The sequence below is a fragment of the Rissa tridactyla genome, chromosome W (genome assembly GCF_028500815.1).
Source record: "Rissa tridactyla isolate bRisTri1 chromosome W, bRisTri1.patW.cur.20221130, whole genome shotgun sequence".
NCBI classification, from domain to species: domain Eukaryota; kingdom Metazoa; phylum Chordata; class Aves; order Charadriiformes; family Laridae; genus Rissa; species Rissa tridactyla.
The window spans coordinates 9,556,712-9,581,423 of record NC_071496.1 but is presented as its reverse complement, the minus strand read 5'-3'; the positions used below and the strand labels follow the sequence as shown (position 1 = coordinate 9,581,423).

The following is a 24,712-nucleotide window of genomic DNA, read 5'->3' as shown; positions in this document are numbered from 1 at the left end:
GAAAGTACAGGCACAAATATCTAATACAGGAAGACAGAATGTGAAACCACTTATGCTCCAACAGCATGCTTGGCCTATTGCAGTCTGTAAAGGCTGCTAAAAGTCTTTTCCTTTCACAAAGATGGGGCAGGGGACCCTCCAAAGAGGTGTTATTTTGGTTTATTTCAGAAACTGTTGCATACTTGTTTAGATGAACTAAACCTACTGCCCTTCTTCAAATCCTGATGCAGGAAACAGCATCATCAGGGCACTTATGATGCAGTGTTCTGGTGTAAACATGCTATAGAAATAGGCAAGATGATTGTCAGATTATATTTTCAAGGTTTTTTTTTTTTTCTTTGAGGGATTTAAAAAAGTGCTTAGAATAGAAGCTGAGATTGTTTTTTTTTAACCTTCTATCCCCAGCGCTTCAGACCTGCACTTGACCCAAGGTGACTGCCAAGACGGGAGCCATAAAGCTCACACGCCGCCCAAACGCAAAGCCCGTCAGGAGGAAAACAAAACGCAAGTCACCCGGTGAAAGAAAGGGGAACCCGTACTTTCCTGAACAGCGCCCTAGGTGCTGCGGCTTCAGTATGCAAAGTCAACGTAGCTACACCACCTCACAGCGTTTCCTCTTCTTCCCTCGGGCACGGCTGCTGGTGGGGCGGCTCTAAACGAGGTCGAGGAACCGCTGCAGCGTGCAAAAGAAAACAACGATTTACACATTTTTTTTTTTAAGGGTTCCTTTTAGATATTAAGGGCTCTACTCCCCGCCCCCTCTCAGCGGAGGGCAGGCAGCTGGTGAAGGCCCGGCCTCGGCAGCGCCCCACCTAAGCAGAGCTGTAGTCCCGATGAGGCCCGGCTCCAGGTTGGGCTGTGAGCAGGGCCCTGCCGTCAGCCCCACAAGCCTCCCTTGATTGGCGCGAAGCGGCGGATACAGGGACTAGCCCCACATGAGACTTTTTTGCTGCTGCCCTAGCCGGAGTGAGGGAGGTAACAACAAGTAATAAAGGGACGTGTCCCCTTTAAACACCTCCCCTCACCCCCTCCCACGTGGGCGCGGATTCTGCGATGCGTCACTTCTGTTTCTCTCGTGGTGTAGAGGAGTCGTGTGCGAAGTAGGACGTGAGTATTGGGGTTTCATTTCGTGTTCAGCTGAGGTTGTTGCTGTTTTTTCCACCCCCATCCCTAGCTGTTGGGGGCTTGGCACCTTCTGGCCTGTCGCCAGTGTGCTGGGTAACCGTGTGGTGAGGCTTCCCCTTTTCCTCGAGTTCCCGCTGTACCCTGCGGGAGGAACGCTCTGCCGTGGAACGGGCCTGTGTCGGGAGGAGGAGCCGTTGCCATGTTGGTGGGAGGGGGGCAAAGAGGACTTGAGTGAGGGGAAATAATGGTGGTGGGGAACCGCCCGGCTCCGTTCCCCCCACGCCGCGATCTGACCCTGCCCGCTGACGACTCCTGGCTTTTTTTTTTTTTTTTTTTTGGTGTTGTCTTTCCTTCGCTGCTGGTAGCCTGCACTTCTCTTGCTGCCACCCTGCCCCAGAAGGACCTGGGCATCCTTGCCCGCGCCCCCCTATCAGGCCCTCGCTCCTTTTCCCCTGGGGAGCGACACAAGCCGTAGAAAAGAGGAAGAGAGAAGGAAAATGGCGGTTGGGATCCGCCTACCTGGTGTTTTTAGCTCGTCCTCGCTTGGCCCATCTCATTCCACCCTCGCTCTCCCCGGTTCTTCGGTGTATCCTCGCACTCTGCCAGCTTCTCTCGAGGGGCACTCACCACTCCCTATTTCTTTTTCCTCCGGTTTCCGCCCCCACCTTCCTCCATATTGTTGCTCCCTCATCCTGATGCGGACTCTGTGATTATCCTCTGCTGGTGCGCCCCCTCCCCCCCCCCGACTTTTCTTGTTCGGCTTCTCGATTTCATGTCATTGCTGTGCTTATTTTTGCACTGTCCCGTTTTAGCTTTCCTCTGACACCATCCTGCAGCATGGCTTACGTGTGCTTCCCATACCCTGTACCGTTTTCTGTGCTACAGCTTCCATTGTTGTGCTCCAAACTATTATGTCCGAATTTGCCCTGCTTTAGAACCACGTTGATCCATTATCATTATTCAGTCTGTTTCCTTTGTACATGGTTTATTTCATTGCTAGTTTGAAAACGCTGCTATTCCTTTTCCTTTCCTTAAATATGTTCTTTAATCTTTTATTGGCCTTTTCTAGCTGTAGTTTATTTCATACAGTTTCTCCCCATGATGCTTATTTTTATTCTGAAAGAACAAATGGGCGATTTATTTGTTTCAAAGAGTTTCTAGTAGCAGGCAAGCTGTTAGATATAGTAGTTGAACCACATGCTTGCATACTAGAGAGATGTAGAAGCACACCTGGCAGCATGCATTCAAGGAAAGTTGAATGTTCACTTGCCTGGCAAATGAATAGACTCTAGTGACTCGCGTGGTAAAGCTGGAGTGGAAATATTAATTGCAATACTGTAGTTCACTGTAACTAAGATGTTTTTTCAGACTTTTGTATTGTTGATGGGAACTTTAGCTTCATGTATGACAATTACGTAGCTGTTGCTTGCAAATTCAACTAGGCGAAATGCCCATGTAAGAATATAGATAATGCTAGGGCCTTAATCGTTTATACTTATGGATGTATTATTGAGAATTCAACTGGAGGCCGGTATTGTATTGTATTTTTTACATTATGATTTCTATCATACTTGGGGGTATATGAAGCTGGTGAAAAACTGTCTCTTTGTAAACAGTTCAAAATCTAAGACGCTGCATTTAAGGCAATTGCAGCAAAAAGGGGAAGAGATATAAGAGGGAAGGATGTTTGAGATCACATCTACAACATGTATTAAAGCTTATATGAAGAGGCAGGAGAGTCTTTAGGAGGGTTTTGAATGAGATGAGCCTTTACAAACAGGTTTGAAGATGGCTTTCTAGCCATAATTGTGCATGTTCATTATATAGTGTTCTCATGTTATCTTTCTCGTCCTAGAATGCCTAAGTCAAAGGAACTTGTGTCTTCAAGCTCGTCTGCCAGTGATTCAGACAGTGAAGTTGACAAAAAGGTGAACGTTATATGCAGTTTATAGCTACTGTATTAACTCTTATGTTTCAGGTTGAGGTTAAGGAATTAGGTGAGCGTTATGTCACAAAATGCATGTCATTCCATATGATTTATCAGACGCTTAAAAAAGCCAAACAAACTCAAAACACCCCTCCCAACCCCAAAATAACAAAACAAAACCCACCTCCCAAGATTAGGGTTTGGGTGGATGCTTTTTGCTTTGCAGTAAACTTTTTTCTTCGGGATTTTTCATATGGTATATCTAGCCGCAAGCTTCCTGGAATTCTTTGCTGCTTTGTGGCGAGTGATAGAAGGCTTCTGTATAAGCTGCTCCTGGTGGCAAGAATTTGGACTAATTTTGAGGACACCCTCCTCCTCATTTTGGTATCTGAATTATTTGCAAGTCCAAAACAAAAACTTCCACTTGCCATGTCATCCATGTGCCACTTGCTTATCTTGTTCTGCATGTTCTTTTTCTATGTTTCATATTCTTACATTTACTGTAATACCATCTGCTAGTTTCTCGCTTAAAAGCTGAGCCAACCGTAATGTCTTTAAGTTGATAATTTTAACATTAACTGTTTAAAATGCATAAATTTAATGTTCTCCTTTATTTTTAATAGTTAGTTAATTTATAAGTTTGTATAGATGTACCAGTTGTTATGAACAAAACCTGAATGCAACAGTGAATTTACCTTTTTAAGAAATGCTAGGTGGTAATGTGGACATCAGGTCTTCCAGTGTGGTATGTGAAGAGACTCTGTCATCTTTACTGAATTGGTTCAAATGTGACTTGGTTGCGCTCTAGCAGATTAGGTGTTTTGTCAAATCTTAATATAAGAGAAAATGGTCAGGTGATTTTTTTTTTTTTGTTGTTGTTAGGGAAATGTATTCCTGAAAAGACATAGTGTAACAGTCTGCTTCAGTGGGCAGTAAGGTTTTTTTTCTATGGCAACCTTCCATATTTGTTGGAATTGTTTGTCTTTAAAAGCGGATATCTACAATATGATTCTAGCAGGTGAGACTAATTTTTGGTATCCTTGTATTACTCTTCCCTTAGGGCAGGCATACTATATGACCATTAGCAGAAATAGTAACTTTGTAGTATCTGCTAGCAAAGTAATCTGATTTACAGGTGATATCGTCTGAGTGTTTTAAAAACATGTTTAATTTATCATGCTATGGACAGAGATTGGACTCTGATTTAAAACAAAAAAAAAAAAATCTCAAACCCAAACAAACCAACTTCCTCTGGATTTGATTTCCAGGTCACTTCTTCGTTATCTCATCTATTATTTTTTTCTTTTTTAGAAGAGTTGTTAGCTGTTCTGCATTTTTCATTGCACTCGGTGGAAAGGAAGGTGAAACTTCCATCAGACTTTAAAATTTTAATTGAAGCTACTGGACTGACAGTATTACTGCGCAAAAAAGAGTAGGCTTTTTGAAATGTACTTTGATCTAATTTGGTTCTTTTTAAAGCCAAAGTATTATGGTAAACTTCACTGGGAACAGAAATAGGCTCATTTGAAGATTGACTGATTTATTTTAAAAATTCCATTCTAAATGTGTACAGTATTGGATTCCTGCCTTCACAGAAGGAAGGTGATAATGTGTATTGCATAGTAGTAGTTTGTGACCTCTAACGTAAACTTTTTTGTAACTTGGAAAATGAGTTGTGGTTCATACATTTCTTTTTTTCTTTTTTTTTTTTTTTATTCTTGCTCCAAGGCAAAGCGAAAAAAGCAAGCAGCTCTGGAAAAGCCTGTAAAGAAACAAAAGACTGGTGAAAGTTCAAAAGGTTCAGCTTCTTCTAAGCAAAGCAGTAACAGAGATGAGAATATGTTTCAGGTAAAATTGTTGACTCTCTTAGAGCCTGGTTAAGGTAACAATTTACATTATATTCAGTATAAATGTTATGAGGCGATCTGAATATCTTGATAGAATAGTGCTTAATCTCCTGAAGCCTTGGCCAAAGGGGTTATGATGCTAGCATGCGGATGACATGCTTAGAAAAAGTGTTGTCAGGTTTCAGCAGAGTAAAAGAATTGGAGTTGTGGCAATTGATTCTAACCCTTCTGTCTTTGCCCATGGTAACTCTCTGGGTAGTCATTTTGTCCGTAAATATAGCACTTGCCATAAGTATACTGTAAATATTAGATCAGGACAGTCTCTACATGGAAATGTTTTTTAATCAGGGCTCTTGAAAGAAAGGTTCTTGGAAACCAAAGTATGGAATCTTTGTTCCTATTTAACTAGGTCAAAGGCATCTTGGCTTCCATTTTATAAGACAGTGTGTTAGAATAAGTTTTGCTTGTTCTTTTATGATGCAGGTTTTTTTTGCTGAACATACAAAAAGTTAGCAATTTTTGACATTGTCCTTATTTTTAGGATGGGATGAATGTACATTTTTCAGTAGCAAGAAGCATTTGTGAATTCAGGGTATTGCAGTTCCCAGGGTTAGCCGAGGCAGTAGCAATGTGTGCTGAAAGCTGTGCAAGAATATATGTAGCTCAGAATTACCTGTTTTAGGGGTGTGGATTAAGACTTAATAAATGTCTGTGAATGTGGTTGGCTGGCTTGAAAGGGGCAGGGGACAGGAAAGGAACTTAAATTCTTAAAGACTTTGATTCTTAAGATTGTGAAAGGGTATGGTAGGGGTGCCTAATAAGATGGTCCCAACACTGAGTAAGGCAAAAGAAATGGTTTTGTGCCGTAGCTGTGCAAAGTAATACGTCAAAAAAACCCCCCAACTTCTAGAGAGAAGACCTGCTTAACTGATACTGTAATACAGGACAGTTATTTTTAACGTATCAGTTCTCACTTTCCTCTTCACGTGTAGTTGAAGGGGGAGCTTCAGTTTAAGACACTGGACATCAATGCCTGGACTTCGCCGTTGAAGGAAGAATATAATATTTTTAGTTCTGTTGTGGAATGCTTTGATCTATGTAAGAAAAATGAAATAGTATCTTCTATACCTAATGAGGTGAACTGCAGTTAGAATTAAAAACAAAACAAAAACAAAACAACTACGTATAGGCTTTATGCTATGTTTGTAATAGAAATTCCAGCCTTGGGGAAAACAGTTAAAATTTGTAATGCTCTCCTGATGTGCAAAAAAACCCCCAAAACAAACAACCCAACAAAAAAACCTAACCCCCCATTCAAATAAAAGCAAAGTATTTTTGTGCTCTGATTTATTTCAACTTTTTTGACCCAAGATAATAAAAAGTTACTAAAAATAGACAGTAGAGGACTCATATTAGTCTGTTAAGAGCAGGATTCTTCCAGTGTTGAGTATAATACAGAAAAAATATTTCAGTATCACCTTGATCTAAACCATCAGTGTTGTTCCTTAGTCTCTGTCTGCCTTCTAGTTACTGAACAACAAAACTTTCTTAGATTGCTTATTGTGTTATGTGAAACGTTGTGGTTTTTTTTTTTTTTTTTTCAGGCTATATCAGCTTATGTGTGTTAACTAAGATGCAACTGTTTCAGTGTAGAAATAGCACCGTAGGTCTGAGGATACTTCCCCTCTCTCCCACCCAGGAGAGCATGCTAGAAGATTTAGTTGTGGGTTAATTTCTTTAGGTATTGTTTTGTTTGGTCTAGGACTATTAGTAATACTAGAAACTCTCCTTTCTGCTTCCCCATGACAGTAAAATGATCTCTGTGCAAGTGACTTTGCAGTATAACTTACAAGTGTGGCTTCAATTGATGGAAATCAGGCTGTAAAGCATTCATAGGATAGTCAGAAGTTCTGTGGCGTCCATATTGTGCGTGGGAGTGGTAGCAAATGATGTGAAACTTAGTGGTTTGCTGTTCTACACCTTTGGGCTGCGTTGTTAAAGTATACAGCTTCCCTTAATATTGAGCTCATTGTGACTGCTGTATTCAGAAGATTCAGCATTTTCATAAAGAACTACATTTTATTATTTTTGTTTGAAACTAATGTTGGTGTAACGGTATTCTTGAAACTAATTATGAAGAATAGAATAATTGTAACTAGAAGGGAATTAATTCAGTAGAATCATAGAATGGTTAGAGTTGGAAGGGGCCTTAAAGATCATCTAGTTCCAGCTCCCCTGCCCTGGGCAGGGACACCTCCCACTAGACCAGGCTGCTCCAAGCCCCATCCAGCCTGGCCTTGAACACTTCCAGGGATGGGGCAGCCACAACTTCTCTGGGCAGCCTGTTCCAGTGCCTCACCACCCTCACAGGAAAGAGTTTCTTCCTAATATCTCATCTGAATCTCTCCTCTTTCAGGTTAAAACCGTTACCCCTGTTCCATTGCTACGCTCCCTCATAAAGAGTCCCTCCCCATCTCTCTTAATAGTATAAGAAACCAAGTGTATTTTATTTACATGTCTTGGCCTTTTTAGGTTTTATAGGTAGCCTAGTATACTATTTGTTAAAGGCTTTGGGTGCAATTGGGGTGTGGAAATTTATCTTACTCCCATTTATGATGTATTACTAGAGGCCTTAAGGACAAGCATTATTCATGTTAATGTGGAAGGGTTTAGTGTTGATACATTAGATTTCTGTCTGTGGCTTTGAGACAATGTGAGTTCTACATCGTGTGCTTTGGTTAGTTTGACAAATCCTGTCATCTACCTATGCCTGCTTTGGATAAGGTTTGTTAGTGCTGTCAAGATACAGTATTAATGACTATCCAGAATGAAACCACATGACGTGATCAGGCATTTCACAGAAATTGTTACTTCAAAAGCAGTTTGCCTGTTGTTGTTGGCTCCCTCCCTTTTTTTTTTTTTTTTTTTAAAGTTTGAGTTGAATTTGCTTTTTGACTTGTGAGAAATAAGTTCTTCAGTTTCCCAGTGTAATGTCTTTACCTATCATAGGCTTCTAAAAGTAGATAAATATATTAGTTTGTGATGCTCTGGAAGGTGATCAGTCGCCGTGGAGACCAGCTCCAGTGCAGGTAAGGCCTCACTGGGGAAGGGGATCGCGGCGGATGAGGCCGGCAAAGGGATCTTTCGAGGGCTCTTGTAGCCAGGAAAGGCGGCTAGCTCGTGCCGAAACCGGCAGCTCGGGGGCGGGCTGCTGGCGCGGCAGGGGCGGAGTCAGCGTCACACGCGGCAGCTCTAAACGGGTGGTCCCGGAGCGCAGCGGCCGGCCGCTGCGCACCCAGCACGCGGGTGGCCTACGTGGGTCACCCAGGGCGGCACCGCAGTGCGAGCGAGCGAGCGAACGAACAAGGAGCAGCATTTCGTACGGTGGGTCACTGGAAGCCTTGAGTCTAAGGTAAGCAGAAGCTGGGCAACCACAAGCAGAGGAACATCGGCGTGCAAGGGCACCGGCTCAGGGCGCGAGGGAAGCGAACAGCAGAGATCCTCCATCTCCCGGCACGAGAAAAGAACATGGCTGCAAAACAGTCAAAAGCTTCTGCGAGGAAGAACGTGGGAACTCAGACTGAGCTCCTCTGCAAGCATGTGGCTGTGCAGGTCTCGGGCTGTAATGAATGCCTGAGTCTGGCACTGCTCCCACAGGGATCCAGAGACACTGTGCGCATACGGTGCGATCAAGTAAATGATCTGCTCAGGAAGGTGGTTGAACTGAAGGAAGAGGTAGAAAGGTTAAGAAGTATTAGAGACTGTGAAAACGAAATAGATTGGTGGAGCCATACCCTGAGGCAAAGGCAGCAGGAAGAGGCTCTATCAGAAGTGGATGACCCACTTCCCTCCTGTCACCAGGCAGAAGGAGAGGACTCAAGGGATAAGGGGGAGTGGAGTCAGATCCCTCCTCGGAGAGGTAAGCGAAACCTCTCACGGCCCCCCTCACCATCCCAACTGCCCTTACGTAATAGGTATGAGGCTCTGGAAATTGAGGACCAGGCGATTGAGGATGGAGAAGCTGATCCATCCAGTGAAATGCCCAGTGCTCATCGCTCACTCCCACGCCTCAGGACGTCCTCAACAAAGACAGAAAGAAGGGTTATTGTAGTAGGTGACTCCCTTCTGAGAGGAACAGAGGGCCCTATCTGTAGACCGGACCCATCCCACAGGGAAGTCAGCTGCCTCCCTGGGGCCAGAATTAAGGACATACGGAGGAAACTCCCTTCCCTGGTCCAGTCATCAGATTACTATCCGCTACTGATATTTCAGGTGGGCAGTGACGAAGTAGGTACCAGAAGTCTGAGGGCAATGAAGAATGACTTTAGGGCCCTGGGACGGCTGGTTAAGGGATCGGGAGCACAAATAGTGTTCTCCTCTATCCCACCATTTGCAGGGGTAGACGAGGGGATAAATAGGAGGAGCCAGCAAATTAACTCCTGGCTCCGCGACTGGTGCGTCCGGCAGGACTTTGGCTTTTTTGAACATGGGCTGATCTACAGGAAACCAGGCGTGCTGGCATCAGGCGGGGGAAGCCTAACCCGAAGGGGAAGAAAGAGACTGGGACAAGAATTAGCAGGGCTTATCCATAAGGCTTTAAACTAGGTTTGATGGGGGATGGGGACGAAACCAGGATCACAAAAGTGGTGCCTGGGAGCAACATAGCAGTGCTCATGGGTAAAAGTGATAGCAAGGTCTTGCAGCCTGTCTCAGCGATGGTGGGGGATAGTGAATTGTGTGGCAGCATAGACACAAGGAGTAGTGATAATTTGGTAACTACAGTAGTGTCCGAGAATGATCAGGTGCAAATCAGGGCCTGTCCCCCCAAGAAAGTGGCAGGACAATTAACCCAACTGAAGTGCATCTACACTAATGCACGCAGCATGGGGAATAAACAGGAGGAGCTGGAGGCCATCATGCAGCAGGGAAACTATGATGTGGTTGCCATCACGGAAACGTGGTGGGAAGACACACACAAGTGGAGTGCTGTAATTGATGGCTACCAGCTTTTCAGAAGAGATAGGCAAGGGAAGAGAGGTGGTGGGGTGGCCCTCTATGTTAGGGGCGGTTTTGAATGTCTAGAACTCAACAGTGTGAATGACAGTGTTGAGTGTGTATGGATAAAAATCAAGGGGAAGGCCAACAAGGCAGATATCATGATGGGAGTTTGTTATAGACCCCCTAATCAGGATGTAGAAACCGATGAAGTATTCTATAAGCGGCTGGCAGAGGTCTCGCGATCATCTGCCCTTGTTCTTGTGGGGGATTTCAACTTCCCGGATGTCCGCTGGGAATACTACACAGCAGAGAGGGAACAGTCCCGGAGGTTCCTGGAGTGTGTGGAAGACAACTTCCTAACACAGCTGGTGAAGGAACCTACTAGGGGAAGTGCCCTACTGGACCTACTGTTTATTAACAGAGAAGGTCTTGTGGGGGATGTAAAGGTTGGAGGTCGTCTTGGACAGAGTGACCATGAAATGATAGAGTTTTCAATTCTTGGTGAAGGGAGGCGGGGAGCCAGCAAAACTGCCACCTTGGATTTCCGAAGGGCAGACTTTAGCCTGTTTAGGAGCATGGTTGAGAGTGTCCCTTGGGAGGCAGTGTTGAAGAGCAAAGGTGCCCAGGAAGGCTGGTCATACTTCAAGCAGGTGCTCTTAGAAGCACGGGAGAAGGCCATCCCCATCTCCTGAAAGACGAGCCGACGGGGAAGAAGGCCAGCCTGGCTAAATAGAGAGCTTTGGCTGGACCTCAGGAAAAAAAGGAAGGCTTACATTCTCTGGAAAAGGGGCTTAGCAACTTATGAGGATTATCAAGATATAACAAAGCTATGCAGGGGGAAGATTAGAAGGGCCAAAGCTCAATCAGAACTCAGCTTGGCCACTGCAGTTAAAGACAACAAGAAGAGATTTTTCCAGTATATCAACAGAAAAAGGAAAACTAGGGAAAATATAGGTCCACTGATGAATGAGACGGGTGCCCTAGTGGTGGAAGACACAGAGAAGGCAGAGCTACTGAATGCCTTCTTTTCTTTGGTCTTCACTGATAAAGCCGTCCCTCACGAATCCCATACCCTGGAGGCAAGGGGGAAGGTCTGGAGAGAGGAAGATTTTTCCCTTAGTTGAGGAGGACCGGGTCAGAGACCACTTGGCCAAGCTGGACATTCATAAATCCATGGGCCCTGACGGGATGCACCCGCGAGTGCTGAGAGAGCTGGCAGATGTTATCGCTAGACCACTCTCCATTGTCTTTGCAAGGTCATGGGGAACAGGAGAGGTGCCTGAGGACTGGAGGAAGGCTGACATCACTCCAATCTTCAAAAAAGGCAAGAAGGAGGACCCAGGGAACTACAGGCCGGTTAGTCTCACCTCTGTCCCTGGGAAGGTAATGGAGCGACTCATTCTGGATGTCGTCTCCAAACACATAGAGGAACAGGAAGTTATTGGAAGTGGTCAGCATGGATTTACCAAGGGCAAATCATGCCTGACCAATCTGATAGCTTTCTATGATGTTATAACGGGTTGGCTGGATGAGGGGAGAGCCGTAGATGTCATCTACCTTGACCTTAGCAAGGCTTTTGACACTGTCTCCCATAACATCCTCATTAGGAAGCTGAGGAAGTATGGGCTAGACGAGGTGACGGTGAGGTGGATCGAGAGCTGGCTGAGTGACAGAACCCAGAGGGTTGTGATCAGTGGCACAGAGTCCAGTTGGAGGCCTGTAACGAGTGGTGTCCCCCAGGGGTCAATACTCGGTCCAATTTTGTTCAATATATTCATTAATGACTTGGATGAGGGCACAGAGTGTATCCTCAGCAAGTTTGCTGATGATACCAAGCTGGGAGGGGTGGCCGACACTCCAGAGGGCCGTGCTGCCATCCAGCGTGACCTGGACAGGCTGGAGAGCTGGGCAGAGAAGAACCTACTGAGGTTCAACAAAAGCAAGTGCAAGGTCCTCCACCTGGGAAGGAAGAATGCTAAGCACCAGTATAGGTTAGGGGCGGACATGCTGGGAAGCAGCTCTGAGGAGAAGGATCTGGGGGTCCTGGTAGACAGCAAATTATCCATGAGCCAGCAGTGTGCCCTTGTTGCCAAGAAGGCCAATGGCATCCTGGGCTGCATAGGGAAGACTGTGGCCAGTAGGTCGAAGGAGGTCATTCTCCCCCTCTACTCTGCACTGGTGAGGCCACAACTGGAATACTGTGTCCAGCTCTGGGCTCCCCAGTTCAAGAGGGACAGGGAACTACTGGAGCGAGTCCAGCATAGGGCAACCAAGATGATTATGGGACTGGAGCACCTCCCTTATGAGGAAAGGCTGAAAGAGCTGGGACTCTTTAGCCTGGAGAAGAGAAGGTTGAGGGGGGACCTGATTAATGTTTACAAGTATCTAAAGGGTGGGTTTGAGGAGGACGGAGCCAGGCTCTTTTCAGTGGTTCCCAGTGACAGGACAAGGGGCAATGGGCACAAGCTAGAACATAGGAAGTTCCGTTCAAATACAGGGAAAAACCTCTTTACAGTGAGGGTGACAGAGCACTGGAACAGGCTGCCCAGGGAGGTTGTGGAGTCCCCTTCTCTGGAGATTTTCAAGACTCGCCTGGATGCAGCCCTGAGGGATGTGCTTTAGGCAATCCTGATTTAGCAGGGGAGTTGGACTAGATGATCTCTAGAGGTCCCTTCCAACTCTGAAGATTCCGTGATTCCGTGATTGATAGTGAAATGTGTCGGCGACCACCTAAGTTTCAGAATTAATGTGCTAAACCAATTTGCTGTGTGGCAGATCTCAGCTGTTTACAGGACTCTATTCTAGGAGTTTATATTAGCTTATTGTGTTTCTTCTAATGCTATACATATAGTTATTACCTAAAAAAAAGCATCCTTCTTTCTTGCTGTTTCTACTTCCACAGCATGTATACAGTTTAATCAAGGCAAACTGGAAATAGGAGGAAAAATGGTGAAGAAGGTGGTTACTGAAACTCATATAGGAAGTCAGTTGCATAGCTGTGAAAGAAACCTAGACACAGTTAAATGGTGTGTGAGCCAATGCAGGCAGGATGCAGGAACAACCACAAAACCACGGATGAAAGGCAAAGAACAAGTTTAGTTTCGATACCTCACAGACTGGGGAATCTCTGAAGCAACACCCGGGTAGAGGCACACAAGCAGGGGATGCAGGCACTGCCGAGTGAGAGAGTCCTTGTTAGCAAGAGCGTGCACAGATTCCCTGTTCTTGCTGGTATTTCAAGGGTTCAAGCAGGCCTAGTTTTCCCACTGTGCTTTGATCTTCTTCCACAACAGGCCAGGATTCTCAAGCAGCTAGATAAGGTGTCCCTGAGTCCATCACAGACTTACGTTATCTAAGGGCAGATGTTCTACTTGCAAGCACATAAGACTGAACAACGATTAGTGTGATATATGTGTTTCTCAGCACCCCAGGTGTGAGTCCCTTGAGCGTATTTACAGTCCTCCTCGCCAATCTTCCATTGCTTTCCCACAAATGGAAACCTGGAAATAATGTTTGTAATGTCTTCTGATTTATTTAATTCAGTAGAATAGTACCGCTAAGGAGCTGTGATGTTCAATAAAAAGCATATGAACTTATCTATGAAGGTTGAACCTGCAGTAACTACCCTGCTATAAATCAGAACAGCCCTTGGAACGCTAATGTGGTTACAAAGGTGTCTTAGATCAATGAAATTATTCTAAGACTATCAACTGCTGCATGAACAAAGAATTGTTCAGAAATGACTCAATGCCAGAACTGCAGCTAACTGAATTTCAAGAAACATCAATTTACTTAAATAAATCTAGATTTTGACTGAGGTTTTTAAACTGTACTTTAGAAGCATATTTAAAGCTTTTAGCAGTGGCAACTGTTTTGCATAGAGTTCAACTAAACATTCAAAACTTAATGTGAGCATTCAACTGAAATCTAGACAGTGGTGTAAAACGTAACTTAATTTCATCATTTTCATATGGAATTGTTTATATTTAAGGTAGACTTACTGACTGAGTAAATGATGTGTACTTTGTTTTATTTCATTTCCCCTCACCTTACTGTAGTTGAATTAAGACATGTAGTCTATCTTTAATAGTCAAATCCTAAACCCTTTTACTGTATTTGCAGCTATAATCTGCTATATTGTATCAGATTTTATTTCTTAGAGAAAATCTGGAATTACTTGGCAATGCACTAATATTCTTTGATAGACCCGGGGGAAAAAGATATTATGGAGTACTATTACTTGAAGCTGGTTTTGGAGGTGACCTTAAAAGTCACTGAAGAGTTATAGGGTAAAACCAAGAAATGTTGTTCATGTAGGCTATTTAGGATATCCTTTGCCAGCAGTGCTGACAGACTTGGGCATGGTACCAAGTTTGGTCTGAAAGAACTTGGCTACTGTGACATGATACCTTATTTTTGAATGTTAAATTTGTAGTACTGTGAAAGTATTTAATAAATCAGTCACAAAATACTATCTTATAAACTTGTTCACATTAAAGGATGCTTTGAAATAGGAAAACAACTGCTCCAGGCTTATGGTATCTAAGATCTCCCAATTGTTTTAAAATAAATTTTAGAGTTAATTTAGCATGATCTGCATAAGAAGAAAAATTACTTTAAGCAAACATAAAGCATACTTGTTTATGTGGCTGGCCCTTGTCCTGGTGGGAGACTTCAACCTACCAGATATCAGCTGGGAACACAATAGAGCTGAGAGGGAACAGTCCAGGAGGATCCTGGAGTGTGTTGGGGAAAACTTCCTGAGTTTTTCAAGAAGGAAGTCTTAAAGGCACAGGAGCAGGCTGTCCCCATGTGCTGAAAAATGAGCTGTTAGGGGAAAAAGACCAGCCTGGCTGAACAGAGAGATGGATACAACTCGGGGGAAAAAAGGAGAGTTTATGGCCTTTGGAAGAAGGGGCAGGCCACTCATGAGGCCTACAAAGATGTTGTGAGGCTATGTAGGGAGAAAATTAGAAAGGCCAAAGCCCAACTAGAATTAACCTGGCTTTCGATGTTAAGAACAATAAGAAAAGTTTCTATAAATACATTAGTAATAAAAGGAGGACTGAGGAGAATCTCCATCCTTTATCAGATGAAGGCGGTAACATGGTGACGAAGGATGAGGACAAGGCTGAGGTACTTAATGCCTTCTTTGCCTCAGTCTTTAGTAGTAGAGTTGGTTGTTCCCTGAGTACCCAGCCCCCTGAGCTAGTAGATAGGGGCGGGGAGCGGAAGCCCCCGTAATCCAGAGGGAGATGGTGAGGGACCTGCTCCAACACCTGGACATGCACAAGTCTATGGGGCCAGATGGGATCCACCCGAGGGTACAGAGGGAGCTGGCAGAAGTGCTCACTGAGCCACTTCTCATAATTTACCAGCAGTCCTGGCTAATCAGGGAGGTCCCAGTTGACTGGCATCTAGCAAATATGACGCCCATCCACAAGAAGGGCCGCAAGGAGGATCCGGGGAACTACAGGCCTGTCAGCCTGACCTCGGTGCCTGGGAAGGTCATGGAACAGATCATCCTGAGTGCCATCACACGGCACATGCAGGACAACCAGGCGATCAGGCCCAGTCAGCATGGGTTCATGAAAGGCAGGTCCTGCTTGACAAACCTGATCTCCTTCTATGACAGGGTGACCCGCTTGGTGGATGAGGGAAAGGCCGTGGATGTTGTTTGCCTGGACTTTAGTAAAGCCTTTGACACGGTTTCCCACAGCATTCTCCTGGATAAACTGGCTGCCCATGGCTTGGATGGGAGTACTCTTTGCTGGGTTAAAAACTGGCTGGAGGGCCGGGCCCAGAGAGTGGTGGTGAATGGAGTCCAATCCAGTTGGTGGCCGGTCACAAGTGGCGTCCCCCAGGGCTCGGTATTGGGGCTGGTTCTGTTTAATATCTTGATCAATGATCTGGAGGAGGGGATTGAGTGCACCCTCAGTAAGTTTGCAGCCGACACCAAGTTGGGTGGGAGTGTTGATCTGCTTGAGGGTAGGAAGGCTCTACAGAGGGATCTGGACAGGCTGGATCAATGGGCTGAGGCCAGTGGTATGAGGTTCAACATGGCCAAGTGCCAGGTCCTGCACTTGGGTCATACCAACCCCATGCAATGCCACGAGCTTGGGGAAGAGTGGCTGGAAAGCTGCCCGGCAGAAAAGAGCCTGGGGGTGCTGGTCGACTATGAGCCAGCAGTGTGCCCAGGTGGCCAAGAAGGCCAACAGCATCCTGGCCTGTATCAGGAATAGCGTGGCCAGCAGGAGCAGGGGAGTGATGGTGCCTCTGTACTCGACACTGGTGAGGCCCTACCTTGAGTACTGTGTCCAGTTTTGGGCCCCTCACCGCAAAAAAGACCTTGAGGTGCTGGAGCGTGTCCAGAGAAGGGCAACAAAGCTGGTGAAGGGTCTGGAGAACAAGCCTTATGAGGAGCGGCTGAGGGAGCTGGGGTTGTTTAGCCTGGAGAAGAGGAGGCTGAGGGGAGACCTTATTGCTCTCTACAACTACCTGAAAGGAGGGTGTAGAGAGGTGGGGGTCGGTCTCTTCTCCCAAGTAACAGGCCATAGGACAAGAGGAAATGGCCTCAAGTTGTGCCAGGGGAGGTTTAGACTGGATATTAGGGAAAATTTTTACACTGAAAGGGTTATTGAGCGTTGGAACAGGCTGCCCAGGGAAGTGGTTGAGGCACCATCCATGGAGGTATTTAAAAGACGGGTAGACATAGTGGTCAGAGATATGGTTTAGTGCTGGTTTTTGTCAGTGTTAGGTTGATGGTTGGACTCGATGATCTGAAAGGTCCCTTCCAACCTAGGCAATTCTATGATTCTATATATATTGAAATAACAGCTTTTATGACTTAAACACCTGTGGATGATTTTAATTGATTGGAGTTGTTCATGCTTTCTGGTCAGACTTAATGCTAGTAAGATGTGTTTGTCCCTCCATTAAATTATGTCAAAGTGCAAGATGCATAAACTAAGGAAGTTGAAACCTAAAACTAATGTTTTATCAGGAAGGAATGTTCTATTTTTAAAATCGCTTACTTCATAATGTGTTCTTTCTTCATACTTCGTAAAGTGTATCCAGGAGGTGCATACAGAATACTAAAAACTTCTTACATGAATTGTATTTGATTGTGTTTTTATTATCTAATTTTTCATTCTCAAAATTCACATTATACTTTGAATTTATGTGAATGAATAGGGGTTTTTTATCAAATTTTTCCAATATATGTAGTGATCATGAAATGGTCAAGTTTTCAATTGGTAGTGATGTAAGGAGGGGGGTTAGCAAAACCTCCACCTTGGACTTCCAGAGGGTGGACTTTGACTTGTTTAGGACACTGGTTGAGAGAGTCCCTTGGGAGACAGTCCTGAAGGGCAAAGGGGTCCAGGAAGGCTGGACGCCCTTCAAGAAGGAAACCTTAAAGGCCCAGGAGCAGGCTGTGCCCAAGTGTCGCAAGTCTAAAGGGCGGGGAAAATGGCCAGCCTGGATGAATAAGGAACTTCTGATGGGACTTAGGAATAAAAGGAGGGTTTACCACCTTTGGAAGAAGGGACAGGCAACTCAGGAGGAGTACAGAGATCTCGTTAGGTTATACAGAGAGAAAATTAGGAAGGCAAAAGCCCAGCTGGAGCTCAACTTGGCCACTAACATTAAGGACAACAAAAAAAGCTTTTATAAATACATCAACAGAAAGAGAGCCAGGGAGAATCTCCATCCCTTACTGGATGCCGGGGGGGAAAGTTGCAACCAAGGACGAGGAGAAGGCTGAGATACTGAATGCCTTCTTTGCCTCCATCTTCAATAGTCAGACCAGCTATCCCCAGGGGGTTCAGCCTCCGGAGCTGGAAGATAGGGATGGAGAGCAGAACAACCCACCCATAATCCAGGAGGAAGTAGTCAATGATCTGCTTCTGCACCTAGACGCACATAAGTCGATGGGGCCGGATGGGATTCACCCAAGAGTACTCAGGGAGCTGGCAGGAGAGCTCACCAAGCCCCTCTCCATCATTTATCAACAGTCTTGGTCAAGAGGGGAGGTACCAGATGACTGGAGGGTGGCTAATGTGACGCCCATCTACAAGAAGGGTCGGAAGGAGGATCTGGGGAACTACAGGCCTGTCAGCCTGACCTCGGTACCAGGGAAGATCATGGAGAGGATCATCTCGAGTGAGCTCTCACGGCAAGTGCAGGGCAGCCAAGGGATCAGGGCCAGCCAGCATGGGTTTAGGAAAGGGAGGTCCTGCTTAACCAACCTGATCTCCTTCTATGACCATGTGACCCGCCTTCTGGACGCGGGGAAGGCTGTGGACGTTGTCTATCTGGACTTTGGTAAGGCCTTTGACACCGTCCCCCACAGCATTCTCCTGGAGAAGCTGGCGAATCATGGCACAGACAAGCGTACTCTTCGCTGGGTTAAAAACTGGCTGGATGGCCGTGCCCAGAGAGTTGGGATTAATGGGGTGAAATCCTCTTGGCGGCCGGTCACCAGTGGTGTCCCTCAGGGCTTGGTTTTGGGGCCGGTTTTGTCTAATATCTTTATCAATGATCTGGATGAGGGGACTGAGTGCACCCTCAGTAAGTTTGCAGACGACACCAAGCTAGGTGGGAGTGTCATGGAATCATGGAATCTTCAGAGTTGGAAGGGACCTCTAGAGATCATCTAGTCCAACTCCCCTGCCAGAGCAGGATTGCCTAAAGCACATCCCTCAGGGCTGCATTCAGGGAGGTCTTGAAAATCTCCAGAGAAGGGGACTCCACAACCTCCCTGGGCAGCCTGTTCCAGTGCTCTGTCACCCTCACTGTAAAGAAGTTTTTCCGTGTATTTGAACGGAACTTCCTATGTTCTAGCTTGTGCCCATTGCCCCTTGTCCTGTCACTGGGAACCACTGAAAAGAGCCTGGCTCCGTCCTCCTCAAACCCACCCTTTAGATACTTGTAAACATTAATCAGGTCCCCCCTCAACCTTCTCTTCTCCAGGCTAAAGAGTCCCAGCTCTTTCAGCCTTTCCTCATAAGGGAGGTGCTCCAGTCCCATAATCATCTTGGTTGCCCTATGCTGGACTCGCTCCAGTAGTTCCCTGTCCCTCTTGAACCGGGGAGCCCAGAGCTGGACACAGTATTCCAGTTGTGGCCTCACCAGTGCAGAGTGGAGGGGGAGAATGACCTCCCTTGACCTACTGGCCACAGTCTTCCCTATGCAGCCCAGGATGCCATTGGCCTTCTTGGCAACAAGGGCACACTGCTGGCTCATGGATAATTTGCTGTCTACCAGGACCCCCAGGTCCTTCTCCTCAGAGCTGCTTCCCAGCATGTTCACCCCTTGATCTGCTTGAGGGTAGGAAGGCTCTACAGAGGGACCTGGACAGGCTGGATCGATGGGCCAAGGCCAGCTGTGTGAGGTTTAATAAGGCCAAGTGCCAGGTCCTGCATTTCGGTCACAACAACCCCAAGCAACGCTACAGGCTTGGGGCAGAGTGGCTGGAAAGCTGCCCAGCAGAAAAGGACCTGGGGGTGCTGGTGGATGGCCAGCTTGACATGAGCCAGCAGTGTGCCCAGGTGGCCAAGAGGGCCAATGGCATTCTGGCTTGTATCAGGAATAGCGTGGCCAGCAGGGGCAGGGGAGTGATGGTGCCTCTGTACTCGGCACTGGTGAGGCCTCACCTCGAGTGCTGTGTTCAGTTCTGGGCCCCTCTGTACAAGAGGGACATTGAAGTGCTGGAGCGTGTCCAGAGGAGAGCTACCAGGCTGGAGAGGGGTCTGGAGACCAGGGCATATGAGGAGAGGCCGAGGGAGCTGGGCATGTTTAGCTTGGAGAAGAGGAGGCTGAGGGGAGACCTCATTGCCCTCCACAACTACCTGAAAGGAGGGTGGAGAGAGGTGGGTGGTGGCCTCTTCTCCCAGGCGAATAATGACGGGACCAGAGGAAATGGTCTGAAGCTGCAGCAGGGGAGGTTTAGGTTAGATATTAGGAAGAATTACTTTACTGAAAGAGTGGTCAGGCACTGGAACAGCCTGCCCAGGGAGGTGGTTGAGTCACCAGCCCTAGAGGTGTTTAAGAAACATCTAGATGTGGCACTCCAGGGCACGCTCTAGTGGCAGAGATTGTAGGTTGGTTGGTTGGACTCGATGATCTCAAAGGTCCTTTCCAACCATGAAGATTCTGTGATTCTGTAATGCGTAGATGCCAGTGTGCCAGTTGTCTCTTCCCTTCCCTCTCCCCTCTTTATTTTTTGTTCTTGTCTTAAGAAAAAAAAATTTAGCCACTGTGGTGTGAAATTATGAAATTCTGAAGTTATTTCATATTGTGCTGCATGCTGGTAAATTTTAAGAATTTGGATGTCTTTGTTTTTGTTTTCTTTTGAACATCTGGTACAATGTGGTAGTCTTTTAACCACAGTTCCAATGAAGTGCCATGAGGACTTGGGAGCAGGCATAGGACAGTTGGTGGCTCATTCTCCTTTCCATCTGTATTTACTGTGTTTAAAAACAGAAAAAAGGGAGGGGGGAAATTGTGCTTATGTGAATATCTAATTTGATTTCTGTACATATGGAATGGACTAAAATTTAGATTTGGGAATAGACCTCCCTCTTCCCTGTTTATTTACAACTGCTTCTAACAAAAATGGTTATAGTAGAGGCAAAATTTTATTTCAGAAAACAGTAAATTAGTGTGTTTTGTAAGAGGCAAGTTTGTTAAGAATATAGATATTTTTATTATAGAATAGTTTGGGTTGGAAGGGGCCTTTAAAGGTCATCTAGTCCACCCCTCCTGCAATGAGCAGGAACATCTTTTATCATAGAAGAATCACTTTTGCATTGAATGTTGAATTCTCAACTGGTTTTAAGTTGTTCACCCATTTTTAGTGTCATTACTTATTTGCCTAGTGACTACTCTGGATTAAGCTCTTGATCTAGTTGTTTCTCTGGTGTCTAAAATAAGCTGCAGTGTGTAATGTCAGATGTTCCGAGTCTGATAATGCTGGGGAAGTGAATGCTGCGATGTGCAAAATATCTAAAAGATATCCTTATATGTGTTTTGACAGATTGGCAAAATGAGGTATGTCAGTGTTCGTGACTTTAAAGGCAAAGTCTTAATTGATATTAGAGAATATTGGATGGATCAAGAAGGTGAAATGAAGCCTGGCAGAAAAGGTATTGTTCTGCTTCATGTTATTTTGTATTAAAACATTGTTTGCAGTTTGCTGGAGAACTTCATGTATCAGATTTTTATGCTTAATTACTACATGGTATTTTTTAGAGTAATGCCTTTTAAAAATAATTTATATATAACACATGATAAGTTTTATCTGTAGATTATAAACAAAAGCAAAGTGGTTTTGTTGGCCTGAGTCTATTTTCCTAAATGGATCCCCCATGATTTATGGAAAACAAGGCATCAAACTGTCATGGTTTGAGCTGGGTTGGCCAATGACAAGATAACAGATGCTCTCCCCCACTCCTCACTCCAAGGAGAGGAAGAAGAGAGATCAAGAGATTTAAGAGTTTAGAAAAACTAAACTACTTTAATGAAATATTAACAATAAAACAGAAAAGAAATAATGAAATAGATATGATATATACAAATATACACAAAACTATATCAAACTCACAGGGAGATGTCACCGGCAGGCACTAGGAAAGTTCCAGACTGGACTCGATGAATGGGAACTGGATTCCAGAACACACTGATGGGGGGGATTGAAGGCAGATGAGCTGACAGATATCAGCCACTGAAGAAGAGCCAGCCTGATGCCTTTGCTCCCTCAGCTTTTATGCTGAGCATGGCAGATGGGCTGGAATACCCGATTGGTCAGCTTGGGTCACCTGACCTGTCCCCTCCTCCCCACAGGTGCGACCCCTCCATGGGGTAAACAACCAGGTCAGCTGACCCTGGTTGCCCCAGCAACAAGTGTGAGCAAGAGCCTCTCTCCCTGAACAGAAAGTGGGCTCTGCTCCACCCCAAACCAGGACACAACTACAAGCAAATTTGGTATGGGAGTTATATACATAACCATTCGTTTTCCTATTGATTAATTTAATCAACTCAATTTCTTGCTTTTATTACAATTGGATTTTTTTTATTTCAAAAGTCACTGAAAAGATTTAAGTTATTCATTTGTAATAAGATGTTAATTTCTTAAAACCATGATGATCTTTATTTTCTATCAAATTTTAGCTTAAAATAATTAAAATATTTAATGTAACTAATTTTGTAAAAAATATTTGAAGATTTTAGTTCAGGTGAAAATACCTCAAGTGTTCAAGTTTTGGTACTGTGCTTCTAATCTGCAACACTGCATAAGCCATTGTACCTCTAATTGCTACTCCCATACCTACTTTTTATGGTATGCCTTCACTGAACCATTTTCAGAACTTTGCCACCTGTGAGATGAGGATGTGAGGTTAGTTGCAGTAGTAGTGCTTTCCTTAATGTAACATTGCTTCTGTTAGAAAAGCTTACTTTTAATTATTTTTCATAATTGCGCCAAGGAAAAGAGGTAAGTAACAGAACATCCTGTCCTAGAGATTGAAGGCATTTAATGTCGAATCAGCATAAGGTTTGTTACATTCTCCTAGTGTGTCCAGGAGCAAATAGATGTTTGTAAAGCTTGAGAAACGTTTTCAACAACTCTTAAATAACCATTGAGAATAGGTTTGTATGAACAGATGTACTGGTATTGTAAAGGAAAATTTCTTGGATTGGATGTGTTGCTGCTACTTAACAAAAAAAGATTACTGCAACTTCTAAGGACTTTAAACTGCTGTGTTTTGAGGTGGAAATCAAAAGTATATACAGCTTAAGCAGTAAACTACAATGAAACTCAATGGGTATACCAAGTGACAAAGATTACATGATGTAGATAGAAATGTTTATCAGTGTAGCAAAAGGATCTGAAATTTATTAGGATAAAATTAATAATCTGATACAGTATGTGCATCTAATGTTCCATTGATGCACTTATGAGCCCCTTATCTAGCTATCCTAAAAACAGAATGAACAGTTGAAATTGTGTAATAAAAAATAGAGGGGGAAAAAAAATCTAACCATTTAGAATTGTTGTGTCAGATTGTTTCCAACAGCAGGTCTGAACTGCATGCAGTTTATCTGATATGTTGTTCAGGGGCATCTTAATGACATTTGGTCCCCAATAATTGTTAGCACACCTGGCCTAACTGTTTTCAAAAGAAACCTGCCCTCTAAAGACTGATGGAAAACTACTTAGAATAGCTCTGTGCAGACTGCTTGCTGCTCTGATAAGTGGTGCTCTGATAAGACTGATGGTAGAAGAAAACAAAAAGGTAATGAGCCCCAAAAATGGAATTCAAAATTTCACCTGTTTTCAGGTCCCGCTCTACCTACAGGGAGAAAGCAATGAAGGAAGCCTGATCACTGAGGGGGGAGAGTGGGGGTAAATAGTAGAAGAGCCTTGCTGGAGAGAGTATGAGAGGTAGGCCTGTGAGTCTGTACTTGCATAGAGTTGGCATAGAGATTTTAGGGGAAGAATGAGGAGACTAATGCACAAAGGAAACATGTGCCTGGACTTGAACTTGAGGAAATACAAATTTAGAACTGAGGAGATGGGTTGTGGGGCACTGAATAATTATTGATTGAATTTCACTAAAAGCTATAGTGAACTTGAATTAAAAAAGTAACTTCCATGTTGGTTTGTAAGTGCTAGGGAGTAGAATAGTCTCTCTTAAATGTTACTTATACTATATGTTATTCACAGTGCTTTAAGAAACAGGAGGGAAAAAAAAAAACCCAGAATTGTGGTACTTTAAAAGTGCATAGAAGTTCAGTCCACAGAGATATGGCTTTTAGGAGCCAACAGGAATACGATTGACTTCCTACATTTCTTTTGTGCTGCCTTCTATCGAGGCCAGAGCTGTATTTCACTTCCTGTGTTTAGCCTAACACTTGTGAATTAATTTGTTATACTGCACTCTTTGTAAGTTTAACTTGTCCAGAGATAAGCTAAGGTCTAAAGTTTAAACTGGAATGTTCCAAATGAGTAGTTTAACTTTGTAACCGAGATGGTTGTTACACTTGAGGTAGCTTAAGCATTAATAGTCATGACATAAACTTTGTGTACGAAACCAGTTTTGACAGTAATTATGCAAGATCCTGCACTACAATTTTCTTTTTGTCCTAAGTATTTATTTTTAATGCATTTCAGGTATTTCTTTAAATCCAGAACAGTGGAACCAGCTGAAGGAACAAATTTCTGATATTGATGATGCAGTAAGAAAACTGTAAATACAGAGCCATACAGAAACCTTTATCATTTTAGTTGTTTTAAGTGGTCTTTTTACATTGGCTTTATTTTCTAAAATATTATTTTCCAAGCTATTGTATACTTGGATTACAAAACCATTTGTAAGATTAATACTTTTTTAATGTGCATTAAAAGTGTATTCTGAGTGAGGCTATTTGTGTATACTTTACTAAAAGGAAATATGTTGCTTTCACCTCATAGTATAAAATAAATCAAATAATATGTAAAGCATAGGTGTTTATGGCCTTTTGATTGAAGGTGTTTGCTGATAAGGCCACCTAATAGCTTTAGTCTCTGTTTTAATTTCAGTTTAGTTAACCATTAATATGAATTTCTTTTCTGAGGAAATTTCTTAAAATGTCTCCATTTAATTTTTTTCTTTTATTTCATGCTCTTTGGTATTACCCTGATAGCTTTCTGCTTTAAGACTTGATACAAACAGTGAATGCCTGGTGAAATTATCTTTTTGTAGATAATTTTAAATACTGTATTTGCTAATTTACTGAATTTGTTCAGATGTAAACAGTCTGGAGTATGTAGACT

At 44.1% G+C, this 24,712-nt stretch overlaps 1 protein-coding gene across 5 annotated transcripts; it reads left to right on the top strand.

The window, feature by feature from the left end:
- Positions 1 to 812: 812 nt before the first annotated feature.
- Positions 813 to 24,319, top strand: LOC128901958 (activated RNA polymerase II transcriptional coactivator p15-like). 5 transcript variants are annotated; one of them, XR_008463556.1, is made up of 6 exons: positions 813 to 1,107; positions 2,981 to 3,053; positions 4,781 to 4,900; positions 20,936 to 21,044; positions 23,238 to 23,341; positions 24,071 to 24,146. XR_008463556.1 is itself a non-coding variant. In XM_054184160.1 (5 exons), exons 2-5 carry the CDS (start codon positions 2,982 to 2,984, stop codon positions 24,148 to 24,150), a joined length of 381 nt encoding a protein of 126 aa, XP_054040135.1. In that variant the 5' UTR covers positions 813 to 1,107; position 2,981; the 3' UTR covers positions 24,151 to 24,319. The 5 variants fall into 5 exon arrangements, 4 of the variants coding, with proteins under 4 accessions (XP_054040135.1, XP_054040138.1, XP_054040136.1 ...); XM_054184160.1 differs by lacking the exon at positions 23,238 to 23,341 and having other exon boundaries at positions 24,071 to 24,319; XM_054184163.1 differs by lacking the exons at positions 23,238 to 23,341; positions 24,071 to 24,146 and adding an exon at positions 21,522 to 21,882.
- The last annotated feature ends 393 nt before the right edge of the window (positions 24,320 to 24,712 follow it).